This window comes from Anser cygnoides, chromosome 1, assembly GCF_040182565.1.
Source record: "Anser cygnoides isolate HZ-2024a breed goose chromosome 1, Taihu_goose_T2T_genome, whole genome shotgun sequence".
NCBI classification, from domain to species: domain Eukaryota; kingdom Metazoa; phylum Chordata; class Aves; order Anseriformes; family Anatidae; genus Anser; species Anser cygnoides.
In genome coordinates this window covers 13,972,234-13,987,412 of record NC_089873.1, presented here as the reverse complement: position 1 = coordinate 13,987,412, position 15,179 = coordinate 13,972,234, and the positions used below count along the sequence as shown (strand labels likewise).

Below are 15,179 nucleotides of genomic sequence, written 5' to 3'. Positions count from 1 at the left end.
CAAGCAAATCCCATTGCCAGAGGGTAGGTACCCATACCTATCTCAGCAACTACTGCACGCTCTTATTGCTCATTTGATGCTCACACCTCCAAACTCTCCGTCACAGCCCTGTTTCGCTGCCCTCTGCCCAGCACTCACACTCACTGAGCCACCACTTTCTGCCTCGGAATATTCTTTTCTGCTGCTCCCCAGAGTCCCTTGGGTCTCCTCTTTCATGGCCCATTGCTGTCATGCATGCTCTTCCCCCCCGGGCCGTTGTGCTATTCCTAATTCAGCCAGTAATTTGCACATTAGAATATATGTAGCAGGCTCAGCAGAGCGTAGAAAGTCTGCCACTGCTATACATCTTTTGCAGGCGGGTGGGGAAGGGAAAAACAGCAAAGATAGCTCTAATTGCTAACTTCCACTGGAAGTAATAAAACCATGCCAAGCAAGTGTGTGAAGTATATGAGGCTTCTGGAGTATTCTTGAACATATGACACCATGAGGTTATATGACATACATGTTTCTTTCATGTCTAGATCCATGAATCACTGATATGCCTGGGTTTTATTTGCCATAGCAGCCTCAATAACCATGAGAACTGAAAAATGAACAACTTTGACATTTTGGTTTGTGAATTAAGTTGGGCTAGAGTAGAGGTCAGCATCTCCTTTGGAATTATAGTGGTATTTTGATCAAGACACGTTCAGTATTGTGACTGGATTCATAAATAATTGATGTGGGTGTTACACCATTTTGACTTTGATCTTGCCAGAACGAAACAGAATTCAGAGCACGCAGTGTCTTGATACGTGTAAACAAACACAACTGAGATATCAGCAGGTTACATATTGACACAAAGGCACGCTTTGGCAGCTTCACTAATTTCATAGAGAAAACAATGACTGTACTCTTAATGTTTGAAATCACCGGTTGAAATGTCTTCAGATGAAAACTGGTTTTACTCATAGTTGAGGAAATTCTTCTTGATAAAGTATCAACAGACATCTTTTCTTTTAAATCTTCTCGTCTTCTCTGGTGAATACAAATACAGCTCCTATCTCTGGCCTAGCTCAGTAATAATAACCCTCTCTCTTCCAGTCAGCCCGTTTTGTATGAAATTAAAATTCACAGGCTCTCTCTGTGATCATTCCTCAGAGACTAAATGTAACGTCGACCTAAAAGGGTCTAAACCAGAGTTCTTAACCTTCATGAACTCTTTCTTTCTTTCTTGACTTTCTGCGGGCAACATCTCCATCCTGCTGGTCACTTGTAACCCAAGCACCATCTTGGATCCCTTTACTCTGATTTATATCTATTTTCAGCAAATGATTTTTTTTTTTTTTGCATACACAGCCCATCACCATACACATCTCCTCACTCTTTAATGGGAAATGTTGCTGCATCTTCGATCAGCTTGTGGTGTCACCCAACATTGTCCTTCCAATCAACACCCTCCACCCTTCAACAGGGAATTATATTTGGGAACATATCTTCGTAAATACTGGCAGAGCTATCTCTTTCCAGTCCTTCCTTAACACTGCCTTTTGCTATGCTATGTATCAAAGAACAGGAAAAATGGCGATAATTAGGCTTCTGCTATGCTATGATTACAGCTTGTTCTGAAATGCAGTCAAATACTGCATGTGGTTTCAGAGCTGCTTTTGAAATACTCAGTATACCTGACTGTGGGAGCGTACTGGTGAGTAAAGAGAAGAAAAAACATTGCTAAGTGCAGAAATTCTCAAAGGCAGCACAGATTTTTCTTTAGATGGAAGAGGAGTATAGGTTGTGTAGGTTAAGTGCTAGGATGCTTTGCGAAAAATGACAATTGTTATAAATATTGACAAAGCAGCTGAAAGACACGAACAAGAAAGAGGTCAATTCTAAATGGTCATTTACAGCTACCCAAAGGGTACTGCAAGGAAAAAAAAAATCCTCATCTACCAAGGTTTCTACAGCTTTTATCCCCAAATCATGTATTATGTGTTCTAGTTGAAAGAAACCACAACATACTAGCGATAAATGCAATGAAAGGTCTACTTCCTAAAACCATCTTGCATTCCTTTCTTTGATTTACCACTTAACTAAACAGAGACCTTTTTATTAATGTGGTAAATTAGAAATGAGAGATTATTACATTATTGCTGTTAGTCTTACCGGTTAATCACTTTCATTTTACAAGTAAATTATTTCAGCTCAGTACAAACACCAAATCAATTTTTTGCTTACTGTCATTAGCACTAATCAATAATTAATTAGGATTATTAAAAATTGTTATCGCAGACTTTTTCTCCTCTGCATTTAGTTAAATACCAAATTTACTTTGCTAAGAGGCTGGCATAAGACTGAGACATCTGTATGCCCATGGAAAATAAGCTGAGGAAAAAGTTCAAGCTGAGAAGTAGATAGGATTTTTCGTTTGTCTCAGTAAGCAGTCTATCTGTCAGGGTAAAATTTAGCTGCTTTTTTTTTTTTACTTTTATAGATTAAAATGGTGATATTAAGGTTTAGTTCACAAATGTGATGACTCAGTTGCTACTTCCTCCTGCAGCGTATATGCTTAGTTGATTTTCTATTTAAAGATTAAAATCATTTTCAGTTTTACATTGACAAAAATGTGTTGGGATCTGCCTCATAATTTACTGGAAACTAGCAAAAAAAAAAAAACAGGAATGAAGTCGAGCATGATACAACTGTGACTATGAAACAGCAACCGACTCAACTGCTTTTTAAAGAAATACCAGGTCCAGGTGAAAGAACACAGGCTCTCAATGAATGGTTCAGCAATTACGTGCCCCATTTAAGGAACCACAATCTTTCCCAACAGATTACACTCCTTGGGAATGTTAAACCTATAACACAGACTATGTCACGGTAGAACCACCACAAAACCAAAAACCACTCTTTACAATTTCTCAGGGCCTTACAAGTCTGCAGAAATGGCCTTCTGACATCATGTCCCCGTGCAGAATGCTTCACGACGGCTGCCAGTCCCTGCTGTCACTCGTCTCTGCTCAAGGGTCCCTCAGGGAACGCAGAGATAAATGCCGTGTGAGTATTTCTTGGCGCTAGGGGAAGTTTAATATAAACGAAAACAAGTTCAAGCTTACTTTAATTTACACTGGGATCTAGAAAGCTCCTGTGTAACCCTAAAATCGAAGGAGTGTGTTTAAAGTGGGATCAATTATGGAATTAATCAAAGAATTAAGGGGTCTCTACCAAACCACCTGTGCAAAGTGCCCGTGGTGGTACGAGGGTTAAACCCACGAGTCAGTCCATGCAGCTGGGCAGCCCTTACCTAGCCCCAGCACAGCTGAATGGGACTGTGGATTTGAGCAGTAAGAACCTGATGCCACAGTTTTGGTTCAGAAGACCCATGAGAAATTCGGATTATGGATTTTGCATATCAGAAAAGCGTATTGAGTAATACTAGCCATTAGCTACTCTCCCAGCTGGGATCTACATGTTTAGTTTTGGTTAATTTCTCGCTAATCCAGGTGCCTTACCCTGCTGTCAATGCATGTAATAGCCACATATTTTTCTATGTCATATCTTAGAAGTGAAAGAAGGGTAATTCCTTTTTGAAGCAAAACGTTTTTAGCAAGCATGTTTTTTAGAAGTGTCAGTGCTGCATTTTAATACCCTGCACTATCACAAGCAGTAACTGGCAGAAATGTTCCTTCCGAACAGACTCATAACACAGAGACACACACATATACATACACACACATGTATATATTTGTATGCTCATGGCATAGCTGTGAGCAACACAATAAACACCTTTGATTAACATATGAAACAGTGCTACATTGGGTTGAATGGCAGGGAGAATCAAAACACTGGCCTACCGCTGAAAAATAGTTTTTCACTGTTAAAGAACACACCCTTTGGCTTTACACAGGGCCCCACCAAGCAGTTTACAGCCTAGGTCCTTGTGTCTAGCCCAACACTGGTGTTTCTCCTGTTCCAGGACCCTCGCAGACCAGGCACTAGTCCATCACCCTCAGCACACGGCGACCGGCTGCTTCTCTCGTGTAGAGACCGAGAGAAGGGAAGAAGCCAGGGTGCTGCCCTGACTCTCAAAAGGTGCATTTGCTAGCAGCAGACCAATACCACAAGCCCTCCAAATTGGCGTGAGCTGGGCTGCAATGCATCGCATTGACTGGCTGCATCATTCCATAGACATGGATGACATGGATATATCGAAAATAACCTCACACGATGCTCTGATTCCATCTCTGCCATGTGGTTCGGCTTTCACATATCACATTTCTAGTGGCTCTAGACATTAAAACAGTGTGGGAAACCATCCTTATCAATTGTGAATGGATGATTTTCCTGTACAGTGATGTGGTACCTTGTTAATATTTCTACTGCCAGATTAATAGGAAGAGAATGTGCGTTGAACCATGTTCTGCACCATGGCAGGTTTGGATGCCACAATATAACGACATAAAACTATCAGAGAGTGTCCAAAGGAGGGCATACGTTAGGGTTTCACCCAGCAGGCAGCTCGGCACCACAGCTATTCACTCACTCCCCCTCAGTGGGATGGGAAAGAGAATTGAAAAAAAAAAAAAAAAGGTAAAACTCATGTGTTGAGATATAGACAGTTTAGTAGGGCAGAAAAGGAAGGGAAAATAATAATAATGATAATGATAGTAATGTATATATACAAAGTTAATGGTGCACAATGCAATTGCCACTCTACCCCCTGGCCAACCCTCCCAGGTTTATTGCTCCACACGATGCCATATGGTATGGCATTTGGTCAGCTTGGGCCAGTTGTCCTCATTGTGTCCCCTCCCAACTTCTTGTGCACCCTCAGCTGGTGTGGAGCTGGGACAGGGGAGGGTCAGGCTGGGTGTTAGGGAAAGGTTCTGCACCCAGAGGGTGGTCGGGCACTGGGACAGGCTCCCCAGGGCAGTGGGCACAGCACCGAGCTGCTGGAGTTCAAGGAGCGTTTGGACAGTGCTCTCAGACACACGGTCTGACTTTTGGGTGGTTCTGTGTGGAGCCAGGAGTTGGACTCGATGATCTTTGTGGCTCCCTTCCAACTTGGGGCATTCTATGATTCTGTGATTCTTGTCTGCGTTGACTGTTTTTAGAGAAACCTGGCAAACATTGCTGCATTTCGCAGCCTATCGGTGCGCTACATAGACCAAGCAGGCCTGAAGACTCAGGTTACTCAGAGAAGTTCTGCCACAGAACAAAAAGTATTGCAGAATCATGAGAGGGGAACTCTCTCTGAACACAGAAAACTGCTCAGGTACAGTTTTACTTTGTGGCTTCTCTGGTGAGTGAGGAGGTTCAAACTCAGAGGAGCATTTCCTTTGCCTAGGGCATTCCTAAAATTTCCCTCCTGTGAGGACTCTCTCATTCCTAATAGTAATAACTTGCTGCGGGCTCAGTAGTTAATAGGAAGATTGCTTTCCTAATGGCTGCTTATTTTCCATAATCTGCTACATAGCTTGTACCACAGATACAGAAATTCTCCTACAGATATATTTGAAATTGGGAAGCAGATACAAAAACAAAGTTGGCAGGAATGTCTGGACTGATGGAGACACTCATGCATGTACACAACATAAAACAGGATCGTAAGCCTAGCTGCTTTAGAAAACTGTATTGCCTATCTGTGACACCAAACTGCGGAGCGATACCCTCACCTCTCATTTCACTGATGGGCACATCACTGAGTGCACTAATACAGATGTTGGAGCACTGATTGTTCCCTGGGTAGTCGCATGTTCTGGTATTTAGGAATTAAAAAAAAAAAAAAGACATGACACATAATGTCATGGAATGGAACATCCTTTTAACTTAATGGAAATAGGAAAGCAAGAGGATTCACTTCCAGCATCACAGGTTACATGAGACAAACATGTATGTCCATTTTTGATTTACAGATACTGTATGTAGGAAGCCAAATCACTGCTTAGTTATGGACACAGAAGAGCAAAAGTCCTTTCAGCTAATGGCGACTAGATTTTTTTCAATGCTTTCCCTCTGAGTGTGTCACTATCCCATGAAAAAAGCAGATAACATTGTTTGGAAATTCCATCCAGCTCTGACCTTCTGCAGGCTTCTGTAGGGACAAGAAACAAAGTTACATATGCAATTTCATTTTCAGTTTGACTCCTGAATAAAATAATTTTGCATATTGAAATGTGTAAATAAAAGGTTGGTTCACCTAAAAATAAATAAGAGTATAAGATTTTTCTAGCACAACTTGAGAAATATTTAGAATACATAGAGAAATATCTAGGTGCTTTGATGATTTGCTTAAATTTTGCATACCCTAAAACCTATGCTTTTCACTGAATTCTGAAAGAGGGTTGCTAAGTCACTGACACGTTAGGTACAGTATCACAAACAAAACTTCATTTTTCTGCAGTGCAAAGATAAAGGCCAGTTCTGGAAAGCCAATGAGTTTAAACTCAGGTGCCCAATTCTTTTAGCCTATGTCCAGGCATCCAGCCAAGTAAAACAAGAATTTCCAGGTAGAACTAAGTCCAGCTAGAAGTGGTACCACTTTGTTATAACTTTCAGAACCTGAGTATCTAATGATAAATAAAAGGTTTTGGATAAGTATGCATAAAGACACACATCTCTTTTGGTCCTCTTCCTTTATAAAGAGTAAACATACAAAAACTCAGTAATTTCATAGCAAAAAAGATATGCTCTTGGTAAAGCATTCTCTATGAGTATGTACATTACTGCAAGCTGCTACATATATCCTTGTAGAAATACACACATTAATTAATACACTAATTTATTTGGGGAGTTTGGTGCTAGGTCATCGTTTTCCCAGTAAAAGAAATTGGAAAACAAACAGTTTTTGAACAGTGCCTAGAATTAATGAAAACATAACTAAAAATAAAACTACTGAATTGACTTTGTTTATTGGCAGTTTGAAGAAAAACATCCATTTTCTCTCAATCACCTTTAACAGATTGTTTCCCTTGGGGCCTAAAGTCTAAGTAAATTGTTATGATACTGTGCAGCTGATTTCTGTCTCAGCAACCAGCTGAAATTTTAGCAGTATTTGGCTATGAAAATGTATTTATCAAATCTCTTTTGGAGAACTGAAACTCTAGATGGTTCATCATACATTTCTGCCTGCAAAATACTTTCCCTTAGATACTGTGGGAGTATTTCATCCATAGAATTACTGTTTTTCATATTAATGAGTTATAAATGAGAGCTTAATTACTACTAATTGCTTGAAAATCCACTGTCAGTGATTATAATCACTAACGATTAGATTGTTAAACATTCATCTTTGTCTATCTTTAGCAAACTTAATGAGAAATTATGGATCGGATCCTCAGCTGCTAAGTACCAGTGCAAGAGAACCTCTGCTGGCTCTGAGCACTGCCGTGTCACCATCAGCATTCCCCCCGGCACAGCCACAGGGGCTAAGAGCGAGGCAGGAAAAGATATGAAGGAGACATATTGCATTCTTCTAATCCACAGAACTGTCTCCAGGGACTACTTCTCCTGGTGTAACTCAAAGCCCTTTGGTCCAAATCTTCTATTTCAGACAGGCCGAGAAGCATAATGATGCCTCATCTTCCTAGTTTTGGTATCAGCAGAACGAGGAGGTGAGCTGATACCCTGAAGGGACCTAATAGCTTCTTGTGGTTATAAGTGAGGTGCGGGCTTGTGCATGGATTTACCTACCTCTGCATAATTTCATTTGACAATAAATAGTAAATAAAATAATACAAAAATAAAATAAAATGTTATAATAAAATACAAATAAATAAACTATAATATATTAAAATATATTATATGTAATTTATAAAAATAAAAGAAAATATTATGATAAAATATTAAAATAAAATAATAAAATATAAAATGAAATAATAGATTGTTAGGCTTCTGGTGGGCACTTAAAATGTGCATGACCACCTTCTTTGTACAGCTGGAGCATACAGCCCCACTTTCCCTAGAATGGAGTGTGTGTGCTTTCAAAGTTGTCTGGTCTGACATACTTCTGCCCTTCATACATTCTTTAAAGATGCATTAGAGATGCATTAAAGATGCATTTGGTTATGCATTTTTTTAAATAACATGCGTGTAAAACTATACTAAGTGGAATGGTAGGTTTCCATCCAGCTAAAATTAAGGAGTTTGCTTTTACTTTAAGGAGTTTGCTTTTACTAGTGTATTTCACTGTGATCCTTCTTATTGCAGCACTGTACTTACAAGATTGCTCTGATGTTGTTTAAAACAGTGAAGAGTATCAATTCAGGGGCATTTCTATATTTAGCAAGACTTCTACAAATTCTGATGGCAGCCACCCAACATCTCTCTCATTTTGTGGCAGCTTGTTCCTATGAATGAAGGAAATTTCAGTCACTGAACCCTTCTTTCTGCTCCACAAACAAGGTTCATAACCCCTTTCTTATATAACTGACGGCAACTCAGCATTAGTTTTCTTGCTCCTGTTATTGGGAAAGTTGTTTGAGAATTTCCTAATTTTAATGGTTAGAAACTATTCGATAATTTCCATACAGACCCCTGTTACAACATTGTCCTATAACTGAAGCAGCTCTTCTCCCCTCTTTGGTGTCTATTCTTCATCAAGCTCAAATCCTATCCTTCTTTAGGATGCGTCATACATCCTTTAGCAGATTAAGCTGAAATCATTTCAGAAGCTACTGTAGAGACCTTTTCTCTTTCATTATTTAAGGTTAGTTCCTCTACCACACTGTGCACAATGAACCACTTGAGAACCCTTCATCACTGAGTTTATATTTCAAATACCGTCTGTCTGGGAATTTAAGTCAAATGGATGACTTATGTAGAGGTGGTTGATGACACTGTCCTTTCCACTGGCTTGGCTGAGGGAGCTGTAACAACGTCTAGCAAAGCAGGGAACATGTGGTTGCAATAATTCCTTATACCACCTTAACTATGCTTTCAAGAGAACATCTTTCCAGGGCAATAATTTCTTATCTCCCCACTCTTCACTGGAGACCCTTTCTGCACCTCTACCAGCTTGAATTGATTTTTCTGGATAGAAAGAGACTGCTAAGTAATAATCCAAATATAGTGTCAATAGCATAAGGCACAATGGCATCTCTGGTCAAATATATCCTGGAAAGACTGAAAGAAATAAAGAATGAAATTCTACACATAGTCTATATGCATAACACTCTCTGTATAGTTCTACATAGATATAGAGCCTACATAAAATGTGTATGATTTTGTGTATATAAGTTAAAGAACCTAATCCTATAATGCACTTAAGCATGTTTATAAATTCAAGGAATATGGATACTAGCAATTTGAATGAAATCAGGGAATAGTTTTTATTTTTATTTTTCCTGAACTGGACAGATTAAGAAATAAAATAAAGAAATACTTCTACTACTTGTACTGTATATCAGTTTGACAGACAAAACAGAATGTAAAATGTCTGACCATGAATGCAATGAGAAAAGATTCTCTTCTGCTGTTAGACAGTTTGCTGTTTCAAACCTCAGTTTACTGTTTGCATTCTCTTTTAGAATACATTTTACACAAAAGCAACTCATTGTCAGAATAAGATAAAATGGCATGTGACAACTTAGTATAAATTAAGAAAATATTTAAAGCTCTGCAGAAATGCATATTCAGCAACATCAATGAAAAATATAGCTGATGGAAGATGTAAGCTGAAAACAAATTATGTCACACATAACCAGCTAGATACTTAGACATGAATCCTACCTCTAGCAACAGCTACTTATGAGTTTTGAACTTCTAGTTTTGACTATGTTATGAGTTCTTGACCTTTTTATTTTATTTATTTATAGCGATCTCTGCTTGCAAAGTGACACTGGAACAGACCCCAAAGCTCAGAATCACATAGCACTTTGTGTTGGAAGGGACCTTAAATATCACCCAGTTCCACCCCCCTGCCATGGGCAGGGACACCTCCCACCAGCCCAGGTTGCCCAAAGCCCCATCCAGCCTGGCCTTGAACACCTCCAGGGATGGGGCAGCCACAGCTTCTCTGGGCAGCCTGTGCCAGGGCCTCACCACCCTCACAGTGAAGAATTTATTCCAAATATCTAATCTAAATCTTCCCTCTTTTAGTTTTAAGCCCTTACTCACTACTTGTCCTACCCCTACACCCCCTGACAAGGAGTCCCTCACCAGCTTTCCTGCAGGCCCCCTTTAAGCACTGGCAGGCCGCTCTGAGGTCCCCCTGGAGCCTTTTCTTCTCCAGGCTGAACAACCACAACTCCCTCAGCCTGTCTTTGTAGGAGAGGTGCTCCAACCCTCTGGTCATGCTCACAGCCCTCCTCTGAGCTCATTCTAATACGTCCACATCCTTCTTGTGCTGGGGGCCCCAGAGATGAACTCCAGCAGTACTCAAGGTGTGGCCTCACCAGAGCCGAGTACAGGGGGACAATCACCTCCCCGGTCCTGCTGGCCACACTATTCCTGATACAAGCCAGGATACCATTGCCCTTCTTGGCCACCTGAGCACACACTGCTGGCTCATATCCAGCCAAAAGTCCACCAACACCCCCAGCTCCCTTTTCAACTGGCAGCTTTCCAGCCAACCCACTCCTTTAAGCTGTGCTTAAACATACATAAGTTACATGCACAACCTCATGCTTGTTTTTACGCTCTTCTCTATTGGCAACATTTATTCTCCACCTGCGCGGGAAAGGCAAACACGACACCTGTGACAGCCCCAGAGCCTTAACACAAAGGACCTCAAAGCTGGGAATAACAGAGACTTGTCTGTCAGAAAGAGAGGCTGACACAGTTCAAGAAGCAGCCCTCTCACAAAGCACTCGGACGCAGCCATGCCTTCCCTCACACTTTATTTCACAGCCCCATCCCTTCTCCTCCTCCTTCCCGCCCTTTCCCTCTCTGCCAGTCCCACAATGAGGGCAGCCAGCCTCACTCCGCTACTGCGCATGCGCCGGCGGCGCGGCGCGCATGGGCGGGAGGCGACGGCGGGAGCTGGCGGGCGGCGGGGCGGGCTGAGGAGAGGGGGCTGCAGCCGGCCGGGCTGCGGGGGGGCGGCGTGAGGTGAGGGGCTCCTGCCGCCGGTCCGAGCCCAGCTCGCCCTCAGCTAGGGCTTCGCTGCGAGGCGGTATCCCCTCAGGGGGAACGCGGGGCTTGAGGGGAAGCCGGGCGCTGCGAGCCTCCTCACGGCTTTCTCCTTTTTTTTTTTTTTTCCGCGATAAAGCGGCGGGAGCCGTGCCGGGCGTCGGTGGTCCAGCACCGGGGGGCTGAGGGGCGTCCTCCCGAAGCGTCGGATCCAGCCGAGACGCCTGGCTTGTGCCCGACGTGTGCTGCTTGTGCCTGCCGGGGAAGTAAGTGGGTGCTGCTCCGGGCTGCTCCGAGTCCGGCCTCCACACAGCCTCTAAACAGCTTCCTAACTGTCTCCACACAGCCTCCAGACAGCCTCCCGACTGTCTCCACGCAGCCTCCTAACTGCCTCCCAGCAGTTTTCCAGCCCTGCTCAGGAGCATCCTGGTTGCAGCCTGGGCTGCTGCTAGGCCGTTTATCGTTGTGCCAACGTAGCTGTTTAATCAAAAGTAATTGTTTCTTGAAAATATCGCCCTAAACACCCTTTTTCTAGGATGGTATCCTGCTGGAGAGCAAGGCACGTACATGCAGTCAGTAGTGATGTAAGGTTTTCATTCAGCGGCTTAAATGCGTTTGGTGGAGGTTAGCCTGGCTGAGAAACATCTTCACAGGGCTGGCAGGTACAGTGTGATCAGCAGGAGATCCGTGCTTTTCTGGAGTTGCTTAAGCAGCAGGATAGAGGGGCCGAGACACCTAATGTGGCTTTAGGTGTGCTCGGGGTGCTGTGTCAAGCCCTAGAGAGTGCAGCCAGTGGAGCAAGAGAGCTGTCCTTAAATCCATGTGAGCCTTTCAGCTGTTTCTGAAACTTTCTGACTTTGCTTGTTCCCTGTTTTGGAGGCTGTCTGCATATTTTCCTTCCATCCTTGATAATTTTTCGTAGTTAATTTACAGAGAGAAACTGTAAGGTATCAATTTTTTTAAAATTTTCATTACATTTTTGAAGATACTTGAATAGGTACTGTTTCCCATAGTATTTTTAATCCCCTTTTGCTAACCTAATAATTTCTCATATGGCATTGTATTTATGCCCAGCAAGGCATTTGTAAATACAGTGGAGCGTGGAGTGCTTTATTTACTGTCTTGATAACTTGCAGATACACTTGTCTGCTGATGAAGTATCTATTGTACTACCAAAACTTCCAAATTTACTTTCTGGTTGTATTAGGTTTGACAAAGTCAGATTCTAGCTCTTGAGGTTATTTTAGTTCTTTTGCTACAAACAAATGTACCATCTTTACAGCGATTTTAGAAGGTTGAGGCAAAGCGTTATCTTTAACTGAGGTGCTTCTCTGTGTTTTGTAACTAAAATCCAGTCTTTCTAGTGAGTGGACAATCAAACTATGGTGAGGCCCTGGCACAGGCTGCCCAGAGAAGCTGTGGATGCCCCATCCCTGGAGGTGTTCAAGGCCAGGCTGGATGGGGCTTTGGGCAGCCTGGTCTGGTGGGAGGTGTCCCTGCCCATGGCAGGGGGTTGGGACTGGGTGATATTTAAGGTCCCTTCTAACCTAAACCATTCTGTGATGAACCTTTAGTCTTTCATGAATAGTCCTAGTCTAAAATTATACTGTAATTTTATGTTACAGCTTTACCTAACTGGTCTGGTAATTGGGCTCCTACTATTTTTGAGCAGTATTTCTGGACTTCATCATCAGCTGGATTTTCTTCAAATGTCTCTGCTGCTTTAAATTTAGGTTTTTATGCTGTTGTATTAACATACAAAGAGCTATTATTTTGTGTTCCTCATCTTTCCTTATGCCCCACCTGTTTGCTGTTATATGTAAATCCTAATTTATTGGTTGTCTAGGGAGGAGATGATCTGTGACTAATCTGCTTTCCTCATGTTATTCCCTTGCTACTTCTAAATGTATATGAAAGCAGACCAAAATATATGTTTCTCCAGTTGACTAAACTGTGACAATTCTTTGGCATATTCATTTGCTGATACGCTGTATGCCTTCCCCTGTTTATTTTTGTTTTTGAATTCTGCCTGGTGTGAAAACATCTGTATAATGCCATATGTAGTAAAGGCCTATTTCGATGTGGTCTTTAACTCTAGCATAATAATACTGTTATCCCAAGCTAGAATGTCTCTTTAGATTTTACGTCAATTCTTGCTGCCGCTTCTTTATGTATATGGCAAGAGATGATAATTAAAATCTTTGTTTTCCAGATCGCTTGATTTCTCGTCTCCACACCTCAAGAGGGACGTGCATGTTTACATCGCTAACTGCAGGAACATCAAAATGCCTAATCTTGAACATTCGGCGTATCCAGCAGCTACGCTGCTTCGCTTGGAAAGTTTGGTGCCTTGTCGAGAATCCCAAGTGTCCATGTTGCTGTCCATATTTGGAGAGGTAGTGCTTTCTATATTGCATGTTTGAGTAGAACAAAGATGCTTTATTATCTCAGAGTGAGCAGTAGAAGTTGTGTAAGCTTTTGTGATGTCTTTTTTTTTTTTTTTGTTACCCATCTTTAACATCAGTGTTTGGCTGATAGATTCTAGTAAGTTCTGGGTAAATTATTTTTCAGTGGCACTGTAGAAATTCTGTTTGTATTTTTACCTGTAAATCTATTACCTGTGTGAATGAACTCTAGGTACCTGAAGTTGATGTAGTTGGTAGTTCTGTTGCAGGCCATAAGGTTTTGAAATCGCTGGGTTATTAACTGATTCTGCTAGTGGTTGGCAAAGCTGTAGTAAAAAAAGCAATGGAGGTTTTTATCTGCAAACTTAAAAGCAGCTGATCTATTCATTTACATTCCATTAACGAAATGGAAATTAGTATCTGCTTCTACCTTTAATTGTAGATAATAAGTATGTAAAACTTAAACGCTGTATTTATTACAAGCGTAGTGGCAACAAGCCTTCTAAAAAAAATCTTAAATTCTTGTTAAATATGCAGGTCAGATTATCCTCATATCTTGCACAAGAATGCATTCATCTTGGGTTAATTGATTATCATTGTTATTCATAAATAATGTTTGTCAAATTTATTTTTTCTTCAGTTTTTAAGTCAGTGTACAAGATTCTTCAAAATGACAACACAAGAATAAATGCTTGTTCAGAACGAAATAAAGTAATAGGTTAATTTCCTTGTATTGTAAAAAATAGATGGAATGTACTGCATCAGTACCATTAATTAAATAGTGATGTTATATCGAATATTTCTTCACGAGGGAAGAGCAAACTTCTTTACCATCTCCTCAACTCATTTAATTCTTTTCTGTGTAGTGCTGATGAAATGAAAAGCAGCTTTGTAGTATTTGTAGAAGTTAGAACATTGAAAAATTTTCCAATTTGCCCTTGCCAGGATTTTGATTGTTAGATAACTAATTTGAATTAAGAGCCAACTGTTTTTCTTATTTCTTGAGACTTTTAACTTTTTTTAGTGAAAAAATGTCTCCTCGCGTAGCAGTTTCACTGGTGGCTTCATGTGAAACTCGATTCTTGGGACTGATTTTCCCAACGTTTCAATGGTCACAGTATCAATGTGATCAAATTTTGTGTTTCGTCTTTTTTGGCATGTTTTATATTTAATGCCTCGATTTTAAAGGTAACTTTTCTTTTGGAGGAAAACTTCATTGATAAATCCTCTATCTGATGAACAAAATAGAAGAGCTATTGAAACAGCAATAACTTTCCTGATTATTTTTTTTTTGTTCCCTCTCTCCTCCTCCTCACGTAGCGTCAGCAGTTTAGTTTTCCATCCATCTTTATCTACGGACATACATCCAGTGGAAAGACCTATGTGATGCAAACTCTTCTAAACACATTACAGGTAAGTTTGTTTGCAATCAATACTGAATTTAGAACTGTGTAATGGAGGGGTGATAAAAATATATTCCCTCAGACTAGCTTCTGCTTTGCCAGAATGGTTTGTTTCCTGAGCTGTTTCTGCCTTCTTGATTCTTTTCCTCTAATTACTGTGTAGTGAACACGATCATAGTTTCTGCTCACTAGTACGTTTAGGATAATATGAAATAGTGCATGGTAAGATATATTTCATCATAACCTTTCCAGGAAACGATTAAAATGAAAATAGTAGCCAAATTTTGTTCAGTCCCTATAAAAGGGACTTAGCCTCCAGTGA

At 41.0% G+C, this 15,179-nt stretch overlaps 1 protein-coding gene across 3 annotated transcripts in view; it reads left to right on the top strand.

Moving 5' to 3' along the window:
* The first annotated feature begins 10,927 nt into the window (after positions 1–10,927).
* The window catches only part of ORC5 (origin recognition complex subunit 5), a 71,328-nt gene continuing 67,076 nt past the window's right edge, over positions 10,928–15,179 (top strand). Inside the window, exons 1-4 of one of the 3 annotated variants that reach the window (XM_048068556.2) lie at positions 10,928–11,028; positions 11,189–11,315; positions 13,262–13,445; positions 14,775–14,867. In XM_048068556.2, coding sequence (XP_047924513.1) covers positions 13,335–13,445; positions 14,775–14,867 — 204 coding nt within the window. In that variant the 5' untranslated portion in view covers positions 10,928–11,028; positions 11,189–11,315; positions 13,262–13,334. Of the gene's footprint in view, positions 11,316–13,261; positions 13,446–14,774; positions 14,868–15,179 lie in introns of all 3 variants that reach the window. The other 2 variants (XM_048068557.2, XM_013180473.3) reach the window with 2 other exon arrangements.